The sequence below is a fragment of the Elgaria multicarinata genome, chromosome 9 (assembly GCF_023053635.1).
Source record: "Elgaria multicarinata webbii isolate HBS135686 ecotype San Diego chromosome 9, rElgMul1.1.pri, whole genome shotgun sequence".
NCBI lineage: Eukaryota > Metazoa > Chordata > Lepidosauria > Squamata > Anguidae > Elgaria > Elgaria multicarinata.
This window is the reverse complement of record NC_086179.1, coordinates 35419170-35438154: the sequence shown is the minus strand read 5'-3', so window position 1 is coordinate 35438154 and position 18985 is coordinate 35419170. Positions and strand designations below refer to the sequence as shown.

At 43.0% G+C, this 18985-nt stretch overlaps 1 protein-coding gene across 1 annotated transcript; it reads left to right on the top strand.

The window, feature by feature from the left end:
- The first annotated feature begins 1473 nt into the window (after nt 1–1473).
- On the top strand, nt 1474–17209 carry LOC134404007 (extracellular serine/threonine protein kinase FAM20C-like). Its single transcript, XM_063134559.1, has 10 exons — nt 1474–1967; nt 2936–3084; nt 3418–3496; nt 5244–5336; nt 6034–6149; nt 6313–6493; nt 8248–8357; nt 15025–15106; nt 16148–16207; nt 16933–17209. The coding sequence occupies exons 1-10, from the start codon at nt 1474–1476 to the stop codon at nt 17207–17209; spliced, it is 1641 nt and encodes a 546-aa protein (XP_062990629.1).
- Nucleotides 17210–18985: the final 1776 nt, after the last annotated feature.

The window sequence follows — 18985 nt, the reverse complement described above, 5'->3', positions numbered from 1 at the left end:
ATTTCTCTAGCAAAGGCTTGAGGGAGAAATAGGGCTTATTTGGTTTGCCCTGGCCATAATATTACTGCGATACAAAGGTGGTGGTGGATGGGTTGGGGCGGGGGGAGAAATATAGTGTCAGAATCTGGGGCGACTGAAAGCTGAAGACAGTTACTAGGCAACAGCCGCACCGTGGGACATATGCCTGAAGAGAACTCGTTGTTCTCTCAGCAGCTCAGTGTGCGCGCGTGTGTGTGAGAGAGAGAGAGAGAGAGAGGAAGTGAATGTGTCATAGTGAATGTACGGTTGTGGTCGTGAATGGCACACAGGTGAGAAAGTGGCTGTATTTTCAGAAAATAAGGGACTGTTTGCCCACATAGACCATTCATCTCCCACAAACAGAGTCCCAATAAGAATGGGCAAAGATTAAAAGGTTCTATGCCTGCCCCTCAGCCATGAAGCTCAGTACATGACCTTGAGCAGGTCTCACAACTTGTGAAAATATAATGAATAATCTGTCACCCTGAGCTTAGATGAAAGGCCACTGGTACAACTGAGGTAGTCTCAGACACTGGACTTAATGGTTTTATGGGCAAGCCCTCTTTTATACATTATGGCACTTCCTTCAACATGTGGCAAACCAGCCCTGCTGCATTTGGGGGCCCTCATGTTCATTCCATTGAATAGGACCCTGGCAGCAATGTAGAAGGGCAGAGAGGAGGAAGAGGAGAGACTCTTAGAAATCTGATGAAGAGGGTGTGTTAAATAAATCATCTAATGTATAGAGGGTTTGGGGGGTGGGTTGGCATTGAGGATGGAACAAAGATACTAAATTTAGGTGCTCTGTATCCAAATGTTCATATGACTGAGAGCCATCATGATATTTCCCTCAACAAATGTGTCTTCCCTTCATGCTCACAGTATGTGTACGTGGTGTGTTGATGTGTAGGTAAAGGGAGGGAACAGATGTGTTAGGCATGTTGGGATGGTGAGTTTTCACAAAGGTTTGTTATGTGACAATATAATTTGAAGACCAATCTGCTGCTATTGAAGACCTATGTAGCATTGCCCAATCTGCTGCTATCGATCTGGAGTTTGATCTACTCATGTTAACCTTGGCACCACCTGCTCTTCCCTTATCAACACTATTAAATACATCTGCAACCTCTTTTGCTACCCCTTTCTTGCTGAGGACTTCTTCATGAAAGGCAGCCTCTATAGCAGAAACAACCTTACTCAGTTTTGTTCTCATTGATAAGGGTGATCAGAGCATAAGTGGAGAAATTTGTTGTTGCTGTTGTTGTTTAACCATATATTTTGCCTGAAAAGCTTGAATGTTTGCCTTTTTTGTTTGGATTCCAATGCTGGAAATACCATTTTCATTGCTACATGGGATACTTCCACAATTGCTAGTGAGGTTCAAGGTACCGATATTTTTTCCTACTCACACGTGAAACTTTACCATCAAGTTGTGATTTGCTGACATCCAGGAGGATGGTACGCCACTTGCCCTCTCTGTTTCAAAGGAAGTTTAAAACCATTCTTTGCTTTTTCCTCCTTTTGGCTGTCCTGATACACATGGTGTTGGACTTAACACTGTCTGGTCATGCTTCCTGTGGATGTAGCCCAAAAGTAAAGGATCCCCTGGGACTGGCATCACCCAGTCCTGTATCATCAGTCCAGAATAAGCTGAGCCTCAGGATTCTTCCAAACATCAGTGGCAACAACTTCTTCCTGAAAAAAGGATTTCACTTGCCAGAAGGTCTACCTCAAGCTGATGGTAGGAGCAATACATCTCTCCAAAGTCACAGCAGCGAGCAGCAAGCAGTAGAAGAAAAGCCAACATGGACCGGCAGATCCAAACTGACTGCCCTTTTTGATCATCCTCTGTATAAGATTCCAATTCCAAAGATTACAAAAAAAGATAAACTGTTTGGTAACAAACCAAAGATGAAGCTCTTCATCAGAAAAAGTGAGAGTGATGAATGGTGAGAGACCCTCTTATATTCCCCTAGGAATGCAGGGACGGCTTGATGGCCCATCCAATTTGACATACATCATACCCAGGTTATAAATAAGTATTTAATTCCTCCCTTCCCTATTTTAGAAGATACAAATGATCAATAGATTGTTGGAATAGGAGACCAGCCCTGAGTTGTGTTTTGTCAATAACATAACCTTATAAATATTAACCTGTATTGGGCTATGTATTGCAGCAAATTGGATATTTTGTTGTCGGAGGTAAGGTAACCCTTTAATATAGTACTAATCTTGGTCTGCTTTGGGCTTAAAGAGAATCTACATCAGCAACACATGGAACCCATTATGGGAACATAATATACAACTGATAAAAACTATGAACACATACTAAAAACAGTCAGATACTGAGGGGAAATGGTGGCAAAACATTAGTGAAAGCATGGAGTACAATGAGGTTCAGAAAAAAGTATACATTATTTATGGGCAAGTGTGAATCAGTAGTAGAAAGCATGTACGTAACCTTACCCACCTCTCCACCCTGATTGAGGCGGGGAGCAACAATAAACGATAAAATGCATGAGCTTGCTTTGAGAACATTTTTGAATTAAACCAGGAGTGGGTGACCTGCGTGTAGTCCACAAGCCACATGTGGCCTGCAAAGCCTCTGGCAGGTTTGGCTTCCACCTGAGCCTTCTCTTAACAGTTGGGGAGAGAGAAGACCCCTCTAGCATGAGCAGGAAGAGGATGCTTTGAAAAGCACAGATCCCAGTGGATCCATGCTTCCAAAAATCACACACACACCCTCCACTCAGCTGCTCAGTGGGTAACAGCAGCTGATAATTCCCTCTTGCTTCTCAGTAGTCCCATTTTAGCTGTCAAAACACAACGTCTGAGTTCACATTGAATATATATGATGATGTGATAAATATACCAAGAACTGTTTTGTTTTGTTTTTGTATGGTGTGGGTGTCTTCAGGACCAGCAACAATAAGGAAAAGCATGATACCAACCCTACTTGGCTCCAGTTTTACACTGGCATCAATCGCCATGAACTCTACGCCCGCCATGACCCCTCTCGCCATGCCTTGATGGAGGATTTGGCCATGCAGGAGATTGTCAGCTCAGGTGCTGTGTGTCACATTCAGATCCTTTGAGCACTCATCTCCCCATCTGTTTCTCTTTGCTTCATCTTGTCTCTTTCCCCGTTTCAGTCTTCACTTTTTCTACCTCTAAGTTTAATACTTGGCCAGTTATACCCTGCTGACTGGAGAATTGTAGGAAGATGGCTGCATTGCTTCTTGGAAAGTTCTGCTTCAGTGCTAACCAATGGGGACTTGGTTAATGTTCTATATGCCAAAAAAGATAGCCAGCTTTCCTCCTTTTTTGCTCCTTCTTGAATGGGAGAAATATCACCTTGAACCTTCTCATGAGCCTTGATTCTTCCTAATGTCATTTCAGTCCAGAAGACTGGAGGGACCCAGCTGAAGCTGATCATGACCTTTCCCAATCATGGACAAGCTCTCTTCAAACCCATGAAGTGAGTAAGCTACTTTGGATGGCCCTGTACCAATACCCCGGCTTTAAGTTCCTTTTCGTGTATTGCACTTGGATAGCATTTGGAACATTGCACTCTGTGAGTTAATTAGTAGCCAGAGAATCTTTGTGTAGCAAGCGGATGAAGTGACCCCTTCATTCCCATCTCTGCCATAGGTAGGCTGAGGTTGTGGGCTGTGTTTGCACAGACTCCTGTGCAGTAAATATACAAAACAACAACTACAGCAACCTCTTAATTATAGCCATATCACTGGGAATCATCTGCTACTTCACCTTTTGTCTCCCTCCCCACTGTGCAATACCAAGTATAGCTGGTTGAAAGAGGTGTTTTCCTAAGTGTTGCCCAGATTCTTCAAGTTCACACCAAGCTCCCTCCTACTCCCAATGACAAGACAGCAGTTCCGCCCCATAACTTAGGTGGTGGTTAATGGAGCCACTCCTATTCAATATGGTGGGGATCTGGAAACTTCTCTACCTGTTCTGCTGGTGTGCATTGCAGGGAAGAATACACCATTTCTGACTCCTAATTCATAACCTGTACGTCTCATTACTTCATACTGAATTATCCCTTCTGTGAAATACAACCTTCCCTGGCCAACAGTAACCTCTGCTTGAGAGTCAGATGGATTCTTCTGATCATAGGATGGTGGGAGCAAAGCAGAAAATCAACTCCCACCCTCCACTGATGATAGAACATTCTGCTCCAGCTGCATCTTCATTGATGATAACCATAAGATGGTAGATGAGAAGTGTAGGCTGCTATTGTGGAGTGATACTCTCTTCTCCGGGGCACCCTGTTTCAGAGTACCATACAGGGTACTCCATAACACTGTCATTTGACCAGAAAGAAACTACCAGACCTGCTCCTGTACCTTAAGTGATAATCTGATTTGCAACAGGAGATGCTTTTCACAGCATGGAAACATACAAATGAAAATATCACCTTCTAGTTGCTACAGATCAGACCATTGTCAAAGGCACAACTACAGAGCCCTTTCAAAAGCTGGCAACCCTAGAAGTGCAAAGTTCTAGGAAAGTAGCTGAAATTCCTAGCAGGCAGCATCCATCCCAATTCAGTTACAAACGTGGGGAAAAAACACATTTCGGCTTCTCAGGAGAAAATCTCAAAAGTCTAAGGAACTGAGATCTCCATAGCCCTGACATAGCAATGGAAGCATCACACTTCTGTCCCCTAAGAATATGGGGTCTTGTAATCTTGGTGGTAGGTAGGCTGTGGGTACAATTCCTCACTGGCCATCAACACCATTTGCATTCCAGGGCTTGTCAATGCAAACTGTTTGCATTGGCCATTGACTGCAAATTTTCCTAGAATTATTGTGGATCTTCACCCCACAGTTTTAACAAAAAAAATGGGGGGGGGGTGAAATTAACACTCATTTAATATAAGTTACATAAAGAATGCCACTGTGGTGAGGATAGTGATCATTATTATTATTACCACCTTAGATCACATTTAGATCTTGCAGCAAATGGCGAATATACACCCTCCGAATATTGTGGTTTGCTTTTGGTGGACAGGTGCGACCTCTGGTGGTGAAAGCTGTAAAGTTTGTGCTATGTTGTCATTCGTGAATCACTCTGCTCAAAGACACAACAAAATTATTCAAGACTTGCCTATCTCAGTGTGCAGAGTGACTGCCAGATGCAAAAGAGCCATGGGCTTGAGTTCAGCACTGGACCCCTAACCCCATTCCACCTTTCCCTGACAGGCAGACCAGAGACCAGGAGACTCCAGCAGACTTCTTTTACTTCTCAGATTTCGAACGACACAATGCAGAAATAGCAGCCTTTCACCTGGACAGGTGAGTATGGCCCAGCACTCACCCTCCAAATATGCCCGCTCTGTACTTTGGGATGCAGCGGGATTGTACAGGAAGCGGCAATAGATGATGTTGCACACGGAACCTTCTTGCCTGGAAGGGGCTTGAAGACACACAATCCGTGATGGCTCACTAGACCAGGCCCCAGCTTCAGAGTAGAATGGCCACTTAGGAGTCCCCAAAAAAGAGGACGAAAGAGGGCATCTCTTTGCATAGGATTTGCAAATTCAATATAATTTAAATAGAAATACAGTACATCACACCATGACCAGGTGACCTGTGTGTCTCACTCCTGCTGTCCAGGTGCTGCTGATGGGCGACGTCAAGACCCAGCTCTTCCTTCTGGTGGGTCCTTATCTTTAAACTAGACTTGGACTGGGCTCACCTTCAAATAGAGGATGTCTTCAAAATTGAGAACAGTCCTTTTGCCATCCTTCAAATAGAGGACACATGGCCACCGTATCTTAGTTCTGAGGTCCACAAGATAGTGTACTGTCAAATAGTGGCCAGTACAGGTATTAGGCAAAGCAGAAAAAGGCAGTTATTTTCCATCTAACTGTATGCTGTATGAGATAAGTGTTTGTGTGGGATTTCTTTTCTGAATCCAGAGGGATTATTTTCTGTCCATCTATGAACAGAATTTGTTTTAGTTTCCTGTTTGCTCTTCTTTTCTGGGAAGGATCCTGGATTTCCGAAGGATTCCCCCAGTTTCTGGCCGTTTGGTAAATATAACCAAGGAAATTCGTGACATCACAACTGACAAGAAGCTGTTTAAGACTTTCTTCATCTCCCCAGGTGAGCATTTCCCCACCTGTCAATGCTTTACAACATGAGCACGTTTGTACCATTGAGGGAACAGACCTACCCAACCAGTTTGCATCCATAATTTCAGGTGGTGATGGTCTCTGTTTTTATTGCACGTCCTTAACCTTCTCTTCCCTCCACTTTGTCAACTCAGCTGGCAATGTCTGCTTCTATGGCGAATGCTCCTACTATTGCTCCACTGAACACGCGTTGTGTGGCAAACCTGACCAGCTCGAGGGCTCCATGGCAGCCTTCCTGCCTGACAAAGCACTGGCTGAACGGCGCTCATGGAGGAGTCCCTGGAGGCGTTCTTATTCCAAAACCAAGAAAGCTGAGTGAGTATCCTGGGGCGAGGGGGAGGGAGGGCCATGATTGCTAAAAAGAGGGAAAAGGGTAAAAAGAAAGTTCTGGATGGAGGGAGGTCAAATGAGAAGATCAGGGAGGCAGGACTGTCAGAGACTAAGGAAGGAATGCCTAGGCTTGGTCCTAGACATAGACCCTGTTCAGATGACACACTAAGCCACGGTGGTTAAGCATTTTGAGCTGAACATGATGGCTTAGTGTGTTGTGTGAACCATTCCTAAACATGGTGGCTACATAACTACGATTTAAACACACCCACTAACCATTTGCTGCAAAAGGGTTAGCGGCCTAACCATGGCTTAGCGTGTTGTCTGAACTAGCCCATTGAGGAAACTGCATGGACCATGGAAGGTACATCTCCCAACTGAGGGATGTCATTTCTCTTTGCAAAGAATTTCATTTCTCTTTGCAAATCATTTGAACTTGCCCCACTCACAATGTCAAACATGAACGAAAGAGTATTCCCCCCCCCAAGGGGTTTAAAAATTCCTGAACTTACAGTCATGTTCAAAGAAAACAGTATTTTGGAAAATGCACAATTTAAAATGTGCATTTTCCAAGCAAATACAATTTTTCACACTTTATTCAATGGGAGGAAAGTGTGCACTTTTGAAAAATGTGCATAAAAATGTACTCTTTCCCCCACTGGAATGAAAAGAAAAACAGATCGCAAATGAGAACATGAGAGAGATGAACCAAGCTATGAAAGAGAGTTTGGAGAATCTCAGCAAACTCGAAAATCCCTGGTTCTCCTATCCCAAACTCTAGTTTGGGTTTCCTATCACAACTTCCCATATCTGTTTGGCACCCTTCTTACCTTGCCTTTTCTCCATCATCCTAAGTTCACAAGCGCCCAACATAGCTGTGCTCTGAACAGCAGCTATGGTGGTGAAGGAGACAAGCAGCAGACTATTCAGTGGCTCCTTCAGAGCTGGGGGCCTGGGATGAATTCCCTATTTGCCCTGTGGGTTGGCTGGCTCTGTTGATGTACAGGGAGTTAAATGGGGCCAGGAGTGTCCAATACAGATGTATTTATGGGATATGGTATGGCAATAGTTTTATGTAAACCATCTTGGGCTTTGGATGATGAAAAGGCAGAGAGCAAATGCCTAAAATGAAATAATAATTTTAAAAGGTTATAGGTTTGATATTACTTGAGTGAACAGGGATACAAACAGAAAAGGTGCTATTGCACCATGTCCTGCTTTGTTGGTCCCTGGCCAACAGCTGGTTGGCCACTGTGAGAACAGAGTGCTGGACTAGATGGACCCTTGGTCTGATCCAGCAGGGCTCTTCTTATGTTCTTATGTTCTTAAAGATGCATCTTCCCATTAGCCATAGCATAGACGTATGCTCGTTTGTCATCTGCTGGGCATTATCTCCTAGAAATTAGGGCTACTTTTGTTTTAAGCTCTTGAGCCATGCTGCTTCACAATCTGACTGAAAAGCTGATACCATAAAATTGCATTACATCCCAAGAAATGCATCCAACTCTTGAGGAACTGGCCCAGTTCTGGAAACCCTCCTTGTGGTCTGAGGGAGCTGGAGCTGCATGTGAACAAGCTCAAAGAAGTTTCTGTAATCACACCATCCTGCATTAGCAGGATGGTGGATTAATAGGGCGAAAACCAAAAATAAAAATAAAAATTCCCATATATGACTCAACCAAAAAAAAAATTCCCATATATGACTTATAATAACTTGTCATAACCATTTTTTTTCTAAGATGGGAACTGAATGAAGATTACTGTGCTGAGGTACAAGACACACCACCATACAACAGCATCTCCCGCCTTCTCAACCTCATTGACATGACGGTGCTTGACTTCCTCATGGGTGAGCATGTCCAGGATGCATTACATTTGTGGAAGGGACCATCGCTCAGTGGTAGAGCACATGCGTGAAACCCTGGAGAACTGCTGCCTATCAGTGTCAACAGTACTAGGCTAGATGGACCAATGGTCTGACTCAGGATAAGGCAACTTCCTATGTTCTTATCTCCACTTAAAACACAGGTAGGGAACTGCAGGCCCAGGAGCCAAATTTAGCCCTCCTAGTGTCCCAGTCTATCCTCTGGGATTCTCCTGATGCCAAAGCCTCCTCCCTCTGGCCCCACTCCCTTTCCCCAAACCACCAATCATTTGGAGGTTTCTCTGCTTTTCCCAGCAGGGGATTGCTATGGTATTGTTGTGTTGTCTGAACCCAAGTGGCAGGGGTTGTTTGAAGGTTAAACAACCCTCAAATAACCCATGATCTGTTGTTATTTAACCCTCAAACAACCCCTGCCTCTTGGGTACAGACAACACACTAAACCATCCACACCGAACCATTGCAACCCCATGCCAGGGGTTGAATGTTCAAAATGGCTGCTGGCACACACCACAACAGTGGGCTGCAGTGATCATGTGAACCAGCCGTTTGTGTGCAGCAGGAAGTCAGTCTGTGCTGGAAATGGGTCTGAAAATAAGGCAGAGAGCTGGTTTTACTCTCTGCAAGAAATCCTTTGTCATTATGAGTTCCTACGAATATGCAAAGGGGAGCTGGAATCTGTTAGAGCATTAATTGTGTGAACCCCCATCTTAGGCCACAGCTAGACCTGAGGTTTATCCTGGGATCATCCAGGGTTCGCATCTGCCTGAGCACTGGATCCCCTGTGTGTCATCTAGATGAATAGGTTTGACCCCTGGACGATCCAGGGATAATCCTTAGGTCTAGCTAAGGCCTTAGTCTCATCCTGTATATGTGTTAATAAATCTCATTCTAAGGAAACGGAATCCTGCATAAGTGCTGGAACCCGAAACATCTCACTGCTTGGAAGTGGGGTGGACATGCATAACAGTGGCTTTACTGTCTGGGTATACCTCATCCCAAGAGGCTACATTCTTCCACTTTCCTCAATCCATTTTCACACAACAAATGAAACAGGCTATTGCCTATGAAAACATGTCACAATAAACTAGGCTTGGATCATAAGATAAGCAATCTTCAAGAAGTTCCTAGAAGGAAAATGTGTGGTCTCCTCCTTCCCCCTGCAGCTACCTGTCGTCGTCCCCTCAAAGACCCTCTAGAGGGACATGTGGAGCTGTAAGGAGGAGGAGGAGGAGATGGGGAAGTCCCATTTGGCCAGCACTCCTTAAGGCTGCAATCCTATGCACACTTCCCTGCTAAGTCCCATTGAATTTAATGAGACGCACTTCTGAATCGACATCTCTTGGATTGTGCTATAACTTACCTTAAGATCATTGCTAATGTTATTTTCTTTGTATGATTTTTGAAAGTTATAAAAAGCAGGCAGAAAATGGCCGATTGTAAAAGCCAGAATACAAAGGCTAACAAGAAGCCCGCAAAAGGGAAGCGCAAGTGAGTCATGCTTCAGCAGGAACATGGCTGTGGGACTTGCCAGTCTCATCGATAATGAGATCTGTCAGCTCCATGGGACACTTGAGGCCGTAGCAATTGAGTCATGGTTCATATGAAGCCTTTATCAACACTATTCATTTCATTTTTTCAAAAAGTACTTCTCTTGGTATAAAATAAATCCCTTGTTGGACAATATATCCTTTTCTTAGCAGTAAATAAAATCCCCTTGAGAGGAGTGACTAAACCCATCTATGGTTATAAGAAATATATATATATCACAGCACTTAAAAAGGCCTAATCAGTGTGGCGTAGCGGCTAAAGTGTTGGACTAGGAGTCAGGAGATCCAGGTTCTAGTCCCCACTCAACCATGAAAACCCACTGGGTGACTTTGGGCCAGTCACAGCATGTGTAACAAACCCCTGACAGCTCCCCTTCTCAGGAAAGCAGCTTTGGAAGAAGGTGAGGTGGAGAAGCGGCAGGGGAAGGGTGTTGCTTGGGGAGATGGAAAAGAAGCAGGCAGGAATGGGTCAAGCGCACGCCTGTGCACGCTGCCGGTCTGCTCCAAACCATCCCTCCCCAAAACCTTTTCCTGAAAACAGTTATCAGGGTTCCATTACACATCTTTGCACTCAACAGTTATACTCTAAAGGTGCAATCCTACACATGCTTAGACAGACAAAAAAGGCCTACAATTTCCAGCATTCCCCAGCCAACACTGCTGGCTGGGGAATGCTGAGAGTTGTAGGACTTTTTTTTCTGTCTAAACATGCATAGGAGTGTTCCCTAAAATGGCAATCCTATATACAATTACCTGGGAGTAAATCCCATGGAAATCAATGGTGCTTACTTCCAAGTAGACATGTCTATGATAGCATTGTAAGAGCAGTTTTACATGATAATATTTGATGTTATGATAGTTTCTAACAGTATTGCTTTAATGCTTAAATATTTTTATCTTAGGAGTTGTTACCCCTCTCAAGTCCTTATCTGAAAAATACAGATTTGAAGTTGAAACTATTAATTATAAGTTATTAATAATGCTGTAAAATCTCACAACAGACAATCTTATTGGGCATGTTATATAGCTGATATACTCAGCCATTTTTGTTTTCCCTGCTTCTGGTTAATGTGTGAACTTCACATATTACAAAGACACACATCCCTGGCTGCTTCCCTATAAGAGTTTTCATAAGTAGGGAAACTCACATCAAAAGTGGCCCTTTAAGATTTCTGGCCACTACACAGGATAGTCTGTGGATTATGACTGCAAGCAAGTCTCACCAGGCCCTCTAGTGGACACACTGCACAGTTGCACATAAAACAAAGTAAGCCCTGCAGATCCATAAGAAAAATGCCAAAATCCATGGTTTGGCAGGCAGTACCTTTCCTAGGGCAGGCTTTTGAGGTCTCCAAATCTCTTCTAATTCTGGTGGGTTTGGGTGTGTCTACATTCCACATATAATAACTGGGAATAAATATTTCTAAATATTAAAAATGCACACTAGAGGACTGAATATCCCACCCATTCTCGACTTTTAGAATGTAATTCCAGTATTCCAAAAAGGAGAGTTGTTCGGTGGGCAGAGAAGTTTGTTGTTGCAAAATTAGATGGTGGTTGCAACATTTAATTGATCAAATTGACTGAAAAATGCTTTGCACACTCGCACACACTTATTGGGGGAGAAATGCAGATAGCAAGCACCGCCTTAAGATGCTTCTAGCTTCAGAAATATTGTTTTTTACCCATATTCAAATTCAATGGATACATCAGTTAATCAATCAAAATTTGTATTATTAATTGATTGGCATTTATTTATATAGGTTGTAGCCCAAATTCTTGTTGTTTAACATTGTCATTACATATATTTATTGAGTGCTGCTTCACAATTGAATTTAGGCTGGCTGAGAATGGGAGTTGGGGTCCAAAATATCTGCAGTGGGCAGCTGGCTAGGGAAAGCTACCTTAGTGAAACGCACGTCTGCTCACACAAATTGGGACACCTGGCTTTTGTTGATTCCTCTTACCAACTGCAGCTCTCTGTGTGCCATATTGCATATTGTTCCAGAGGGTGCCCCCCCCACCCCGATCCATGAGGATCAGCTTTCCAGAGGCAGGGGGTTGAACTGGATTGGGGAAGGGGCAGCAAAAATTGGGTGCACCTACTTGTGTGAGCGGAAGCACTTTCTGCTAAGAAAGGGGTGAACAAACTGCAGCCTTCCAGATGTTGCACTGCAACTCCCATCAGCCCCAGCCAATATGATCAATGGAGGTCTATAACTTTTGGAGAGGCTCCATTGGGCAAATCTGCACTAAGGCAAACCCACCATTGGATTCAACCCAATGTCTTTTTGGTATCTAAAGATGCAATCCTATGCATGTTTATACAGGAAAAAGTCCTACAACTCCCAGCATGCTGAGAGTTTTAGGATTATTTTATTTTATTGTCTAACGTTGATAGAATTGCAAGTTAAGACTTTTTTTTTATTATTTCCTCAGACCTAGCAATTCATCTAAACTGGTTTATAAAATGGATTATTTACTTATTTGCTGCTTGCTTTGATCAGTTTTCTGTCTCTGCTGTTTTAATCTTTTGTTGCTGGATTTTATTGTAATTTATATGATTTTCATATTATTCTGAGCCATCCTGGAAGTTGTTCAAACTGGAGCATGGCCTACAAATATTTTAAGTAAATAAAATAAAGGTCACCAACTTCCTGACCTATTACATTTTCCACATTCTGAAGGATTTTGGAGTTCAGGTGCTTTGCAACACAAGCAATCTTCCATTCGCACCTGAATTTTTTAATTGGGTGCAGGTCTACATCCTGGTCTACATCCACACTACAACTTTCAAACTGATTTCAGGCTAACCTGTCATATCCCATCTCAAGGAATTCTGGGAATTGTGGTTTTCCAAGAATGCCAAGAAATAAGAACATCTAACAGTAGCAGGAGGTTCTCAGAGCTCTTGAAAATCATCAATTTCCAGGGTTCTTTGAGGAAAACCATGACAATCAAACCCTGTGGTAATTTGTAATGTAGATACGCAGTCAGAAGATAGGAAGGGGGGGGGGTTTGAGTAGGCCCACAAAAGCTGTAAATCAAATTAAGGAGTAGGGGCTCATCTACATCAAGCAAGATATTCTACTATGAAAGTGGTATGAAAGTAGTATATAAAAGGCAGGAGCCACACTACTGCTTTATAGTGGAATTGAACTGCACTGCAGGATTTACACTACTGCTTTATGGTGGTACTGAAGTGCACTGACAACTGTTGGGGCCCAAGACACATCTACACCAAGCAGGATATAACACAATGAAACCGGTACAAAAGTGATATATGGTATGTGTCAACAGGCCCCAACAGTTGTCAGTGCACTTCAATACTGCTATAAAGCAGTAGTGTGGCTCCTGCCTTTTGTGTACCACTTTCATACCACTTTCATAGTGGAATATCCTGCTTGGTGTAGATGATCCCTAGGTCATCTCTGTTCTAGAACATTTACATTCATTATATCATAAAGAATAATCATTATTAGCCATCCATGATATTAGTGTAGCACTTATGCTGCTGTTACCCTTACTTTTTCCCTTTCGTTACCACCTTAATTATGCCAACACTTCATCGTACCCCAGTACCGTTCACAGTATTCTGTTCTTTTGGGGGATCTGAAAGAGAGCTATTTGTCCACCATTTGCTTTTGAGCCATGATTTAACAAGTTACATAAACTGGACTGATTCCCCTCCGTTCATCCTTTTGTCATCAGTGCTAATCATTTAGACTGACTTGTTCTTTCTCTCCTTGCAATTATTTCTGCTCCACTTAATATTTCATGATTACTTCTGCTCCATCTAATAGCTTTCAGGTGGCTCCCACTGACCGATAAATAGCCGGACATTTTCAGTTTCATCTCTGTGCTGAGGATAATTCAAGAGTTATGTAAAAAAGAAAATTAGGCTTACTCTCTGATCCAAAACACGTGTACCAGCATATGTTATTTCAAGGCCATTTTCATGTCCCTGCAATGCATTTGTTACACTTGTGATGTTGCATGGGCAGTTCTGGTCACCACACCTAAAAAAAGATATTGTAGAGCTGGAAGAAATATAAAGAAGGGCAATTGAAGTGATCAGGGGACCATGTACATTGATGGTGCTATATAAATAAATAAATAATAATAATAATACAACATCTCCCATTTGAGGGGAAGTTACAAGAGCTGGTGTTGTTTAGCTTGGGGAAAAAGGAGAGTAAGGTGAGACATGACAGAGGTGTACAAAATCATGCATGGCGTAGGGAATGTGGATAGGGAGACATTTCTCTCTCTCTCCATAATACTAGAACCAGAGTCATTCAATGAAGCTGATTGGTAGGAGATTCAGGACAGATAAAAGGAAGTACTTTTTCACACAGTGCCTATTTAAACTATGGAATTCACTACCACAAGATGTAGTGACATACTATAATCAATAAGACATTGCTTCTCTGGGTTACTAGATTATAAGTTTTATATATTTCCACACTCATATTATAAATTATATAGTTCATATGCAGAGTCCAAACAAAAAACAAAAAAGAACAGCTAGGAATTGTCATCCACTAGAATGTTACTAGAGTTTTTTGCAATCAAATCAAGGTATTGACTGCTTTATTTTACTTCCAAGGGCAGATCTTTAAGTGAGAGTCCACAAAAGCCAGGGTGAGGGTTTGTTGTCATTAAAATAAAATAAAAATAAAAAAGAAATGCCAGAATAGCATCTAACATTGATAAATTTGGAAATTAATGAATTCATAAGGTGATACCCATCCAAAGGTTATTCTTTCAGCATAGGGATAACATTACTCCTCCCGTTTCTGGCAACTAAAATCCTAGCAGCAATCAATAGATTCTGAACCATCTCTTTATGTATGGGATCTACTGATATCTGTTCCTCCACATAGCCAAATAAGACTGTTAGAAGGTTACAGGATACAGAAATCAATAACTATGTGTAGTTATTGATATTGCATATACAATTCCACCCCCTCCAGAAATAGTTCATTGAAGAGCACCTCCACCAAATATGCATAAAATTAGCTTTGCCCACTCTGTCTTTTATTATCTTCATCCTCTTCTGTCATTCCTGTCTCCATCTGCAGGAAACATGGATCGTCACCACTATGAGACGTTTGAAAAGTTTGGCAATAAGACTTTTTTCCTTCATCTAGACAATGGCCGAGGGTGAGAGTACAGTGTGTGTTCCTGTGGGTGCACAAGGGACTATGGGAAGCATTTGTGCTTTGTCCTACCAGCATACGCATCTTTGAAGAAAGGGCTCGTGGTATCATGCTTGAAACTACTCCTAGATGAGCTTTTTTTCTGGGACTGGAATTTTGAATGTAGGCACTTAGCTAGGCATGGATTTGAAGCAGAGAAGAGTTGGATCCAAGATGGGTCTGTGATAGGTTCACATTTAACTCCTGTCTGAGGTCTCTGCATGTTGCAGCTATTATCTGAGGATGCCAGAAAGGGCTTGATGGGTATGTTCAAGTCAAAGCTAATGGCACCACCTACATACTCAAAGGAAGGAAGGAATACAACTCAATTGGACACTACAACCATGTCATCAATAGCTCTTCCCTATTGACCCAAGCACATTTTGCCTTTGACAGCTTTTCTTCCCACACATCCTTTTGGATAACATTGATTCCGCCCCCTGGCTACAACTCTTCCCCCTCCCCCCGCTTTATAGAGCTACAAGCTTGCCATAAATGGGAGAATATAGTTTGTGATATTTTCGGGATAATCTTTTAAAGGAACAAGTCTATACTTAGTAGTTTTTAGAGAGGGGAGAACATGAAATTGCATGGATATTTTCTGCTATCATGGGGTTGGGGGCCTGGGTCTCCTCCCATTCTATAGTTCTGGATCCCTCCCCATGGTGCCCTCCTGTTCACTCCAGGGACCCTTCCTGATGCATTTGTTAGGGTTTGGTGGGGAGGAAACCATTGATACGTGAGAACACAACTGTGCCCTTCACACCTTTCTCTGCACCATGCTAATATCTCCCAAACAGGGAAAGTCAACCTTGCAACAGGATAATGGAAGGACATTATACAAAATTGTCGTTTATATAATTCATTCCAGTTGCAGCATTCAGACATTTACATCTCAGAATAAAACACTCCTGGGAGCAAAATAATGGAGCCTACCTTATAGAATGGCCTGACATGATCACATCGCCCCAAAATAAGTGTCATGTGTTTCTATTGTTCTATTCAGGTTCGGGAGACACTCCCATGATGAAATGTCCATTCTGGTTCCTCTCCGGCAGTGCTGCATGTAAGGACTATTTTCCCTCTCTCCCACTTTGGCCTTCCACACCTCCCCTTCCTGTGCACTGTGTCTGGCCAAAATTCTGCCCTGCATGGCCATCAAGCTTCTGCTCCCTACTCATGGTACATAGCGGCCATTGTGTAGAGTTAATCTTGAGGGACAGGCTGTTGGATTTGATGATCTTTTGCTCCATCCCAACCCTATAATTCCATGAACTGGCTCTCTTCCCAGCTATCTGGAGTATGCATGCCTAAACCAGCTCCCAGCTGACACTCTGAGGCAGAGCGCAATTGAGCATGCAGGCTTGTTTCTGCCAGAAGCCATGTGAAAGGCACATGCTCAGGATCTAGGGGAGGCTTATGCAGGTGCTTCCACCATGACCCCCTTCCGTAGGCTGTAGGACGATACAGGTGTTTGTGACTGAAATGGGGAGGAGTTTTTTTGTAGGGCCCCAAATTAGGTAAAGTTTGCCCAGATGAGAAAAGAAAATGGATTAGATATTTTTCCAAAACTCCTATATCATTATACTGTTACATGTGAAAGAAATTATTCGGCAGGAATCCATAATGTGAGCATTCTAAGCTGTTCAGTTCTGTCCATTTCCACCACTGCCCTTGATTGATTCTGCTACCTCAAGTCCATGCATTAAATAACAGAAATACTGAATGTGACATTTCTCACATTTCTTTTAACCCTGCCTTTCTCGGTTTTATTTTTGTGGATGGTTCTAGTATTAAAAAGTCAACATTCTTGCGGCTGCAGCTACTTGCTATGGAGCCTTATCGCTTGAGCGATGTTATGAGAGAATCATTAGCTGCTGATCACCTATCGCCAGTCTTATCGGAACCTCACTTGAAGGCACTGGATCGACGGCTCCAGAAGGTATTAGCTATGGTGAACCACTGCATAAAGAAGGGAGAACGAGAAGATGTGCTGCTAAATGACCTAAAAGGACAGCAGTATATGTCCCCAGAGGAGCAGCGGGAGAACGAAAGTGATGCATCATGAAGGGGCCAGACACGTAATAGGCTATGCTGGCTGGGGATTGCTGGGAGTTGTAGGACTTCTGTCTAACCATGCATAGGATTGCACCCTAAACCTTTAAACCACACGGCTTAATGCTACCTCTGCACTCAAGAGTTGACACAGTTGACACAGGGAGGCCGTTGGTCATACTGTGCTACTGTGTGACCATAAATGGCTTAGGCAAAAACTCCGTAAAAGGCAAGCTTATAATCCATTGGAAAGATGGGGTAGGGGGAACATACACAGAATCCCTCATGAAGTATCTTAAAATAACAAAGGGAGGCATGGAGACAAATCTTGGAACAAATGTAGAAGAAAGAACTGTTAACATCGCTAACCTCTAACCTCTTGGATAGCACTAAGGCTTTCAGTTGAAGTAAAGTTGGAAGCTTGATGGACAAGCTCCTGGCACCCTTACTGAGGCTTCTGCTTCCAGATGCTTTGTGAGATTAAGACTGGCTCCTTTACATATGTTTTTTTTTTCTGAGGGTTTTCTTTCTCTGCCTTCCTATATGTTCTATTGCACAACCACTGGGTGGTGCTCTGGTATAGCAGAATTGTGCATTTACACAAGACTTTTGTAGCGGAATGGAGAGGAAATACCAGACTTTTCTCATTATGGAAAAAAACCTCCAATAATGGTTGCAAAGAGCAGGAGATGCCCTAGAGGATTATGACATTGTGTAAAGGACCTGCAAACTACCATGAGTGAGCAATCACAAGCACACAATAAAAGGCTTGTGTAGAAATGCCCATCATGATAGCACAGTGGTTGAAGCATTGACCTAACAGAGATTTGTTTCTGCTGTGTGGTGACACGGAGTGACTATAGCAGCCCTGCCTAACCTGGTGTCCTCCAGATGTGTTGGACCACAGCTCTCATATCCTGGCTGGAAATGATAGGAATTGCAATCCAACTCATCTTCCTGACTGTTAGAGCAGTATGACAATGGAACCAATGACATAGGGAGGTCATGGGCTCTCCCACACTAGAGGCATTCAAGAGGCAGCTGGACAACCATCTGTCAGGGATGCTTTAGGGTGGATTCCTGCATCAAGTGAGGGGTTGGACTCAATGGCCTTATAGGCCCCTTCCAACTCTACTGTTCTATGATTCTATGATCTAGAAGGCACCAGGTTGGGAAAGCTAGACTATAGCAAAGAGAGGAGCAGGGCTCCCACTCCCCTGCTTCTAAGAACAGTATATTCAATCCCTCTCATACCTCTTGCTACTTATTTGAGGAGGATCAGTTCTTTGGGTTCCTGTAAGGAACTGTGAACTCTGTCCATCGTAGGAAGATGCCTTCTACCAGCCAGACTATTTGTCCATCCAGGCCAATATTGCCTACTGCAGACCGCTCTCAGACAGATGTCTTTCCTGGTCCTTTTAACTGAAGAGTGAACCTGTGATCTTCTGCATGCAAAGCATGTGCTCAACCAATGAGCTATAACTTCTCCCCAATCAATTCAAAAAGTTCAGCATTCCATTTCCAACAGCACCCAACTAGGTGGATATAATATATACTGTGCAGGTAGATTGTGTGAGGATCCTGAGTTCTACAATTATGAGGGAGAAAGATCCACTTTCTTCATACCATGCATAATTTCTATTACGTCTCCCTGTCTCACCTTTTTATGTTGGCTAAACAGTCCCAGCTATTGAAACCTTTCCTCATAGGGGAGTATTCATTGCCCCTTTCTGCACCTTTTCCAGTTCTACTGTATCCTTTTTTAGGTGCACTGATGAAAACTGAACAC

Excerpts from the sequence above, each read along its gene's own strand:
- LOC134404007 (XM_063134559.1), top strand. The coding sequence starts at position 1,474 with ATGGTACGCCACTTGCCCTCTCTGTTTCAAAGGAAGTTTAAAACCATT. Across the intron at positions 5,337-6,033 it reads GCAGCCTTTCACCTGGACAG|GATCCTGGATTTCCGAAGGA; the intron begins GTGAGTATGGCC and ends TTTTCTGGGAAG. Across the intron at positions 6,150-6,312 it reads GACTTTCTTCATCTCCCCAG|CTGGCAATGTCTGCTTCTAT; the intron begins GTGAGCATTTCC and ends TTGTCAACTCAG.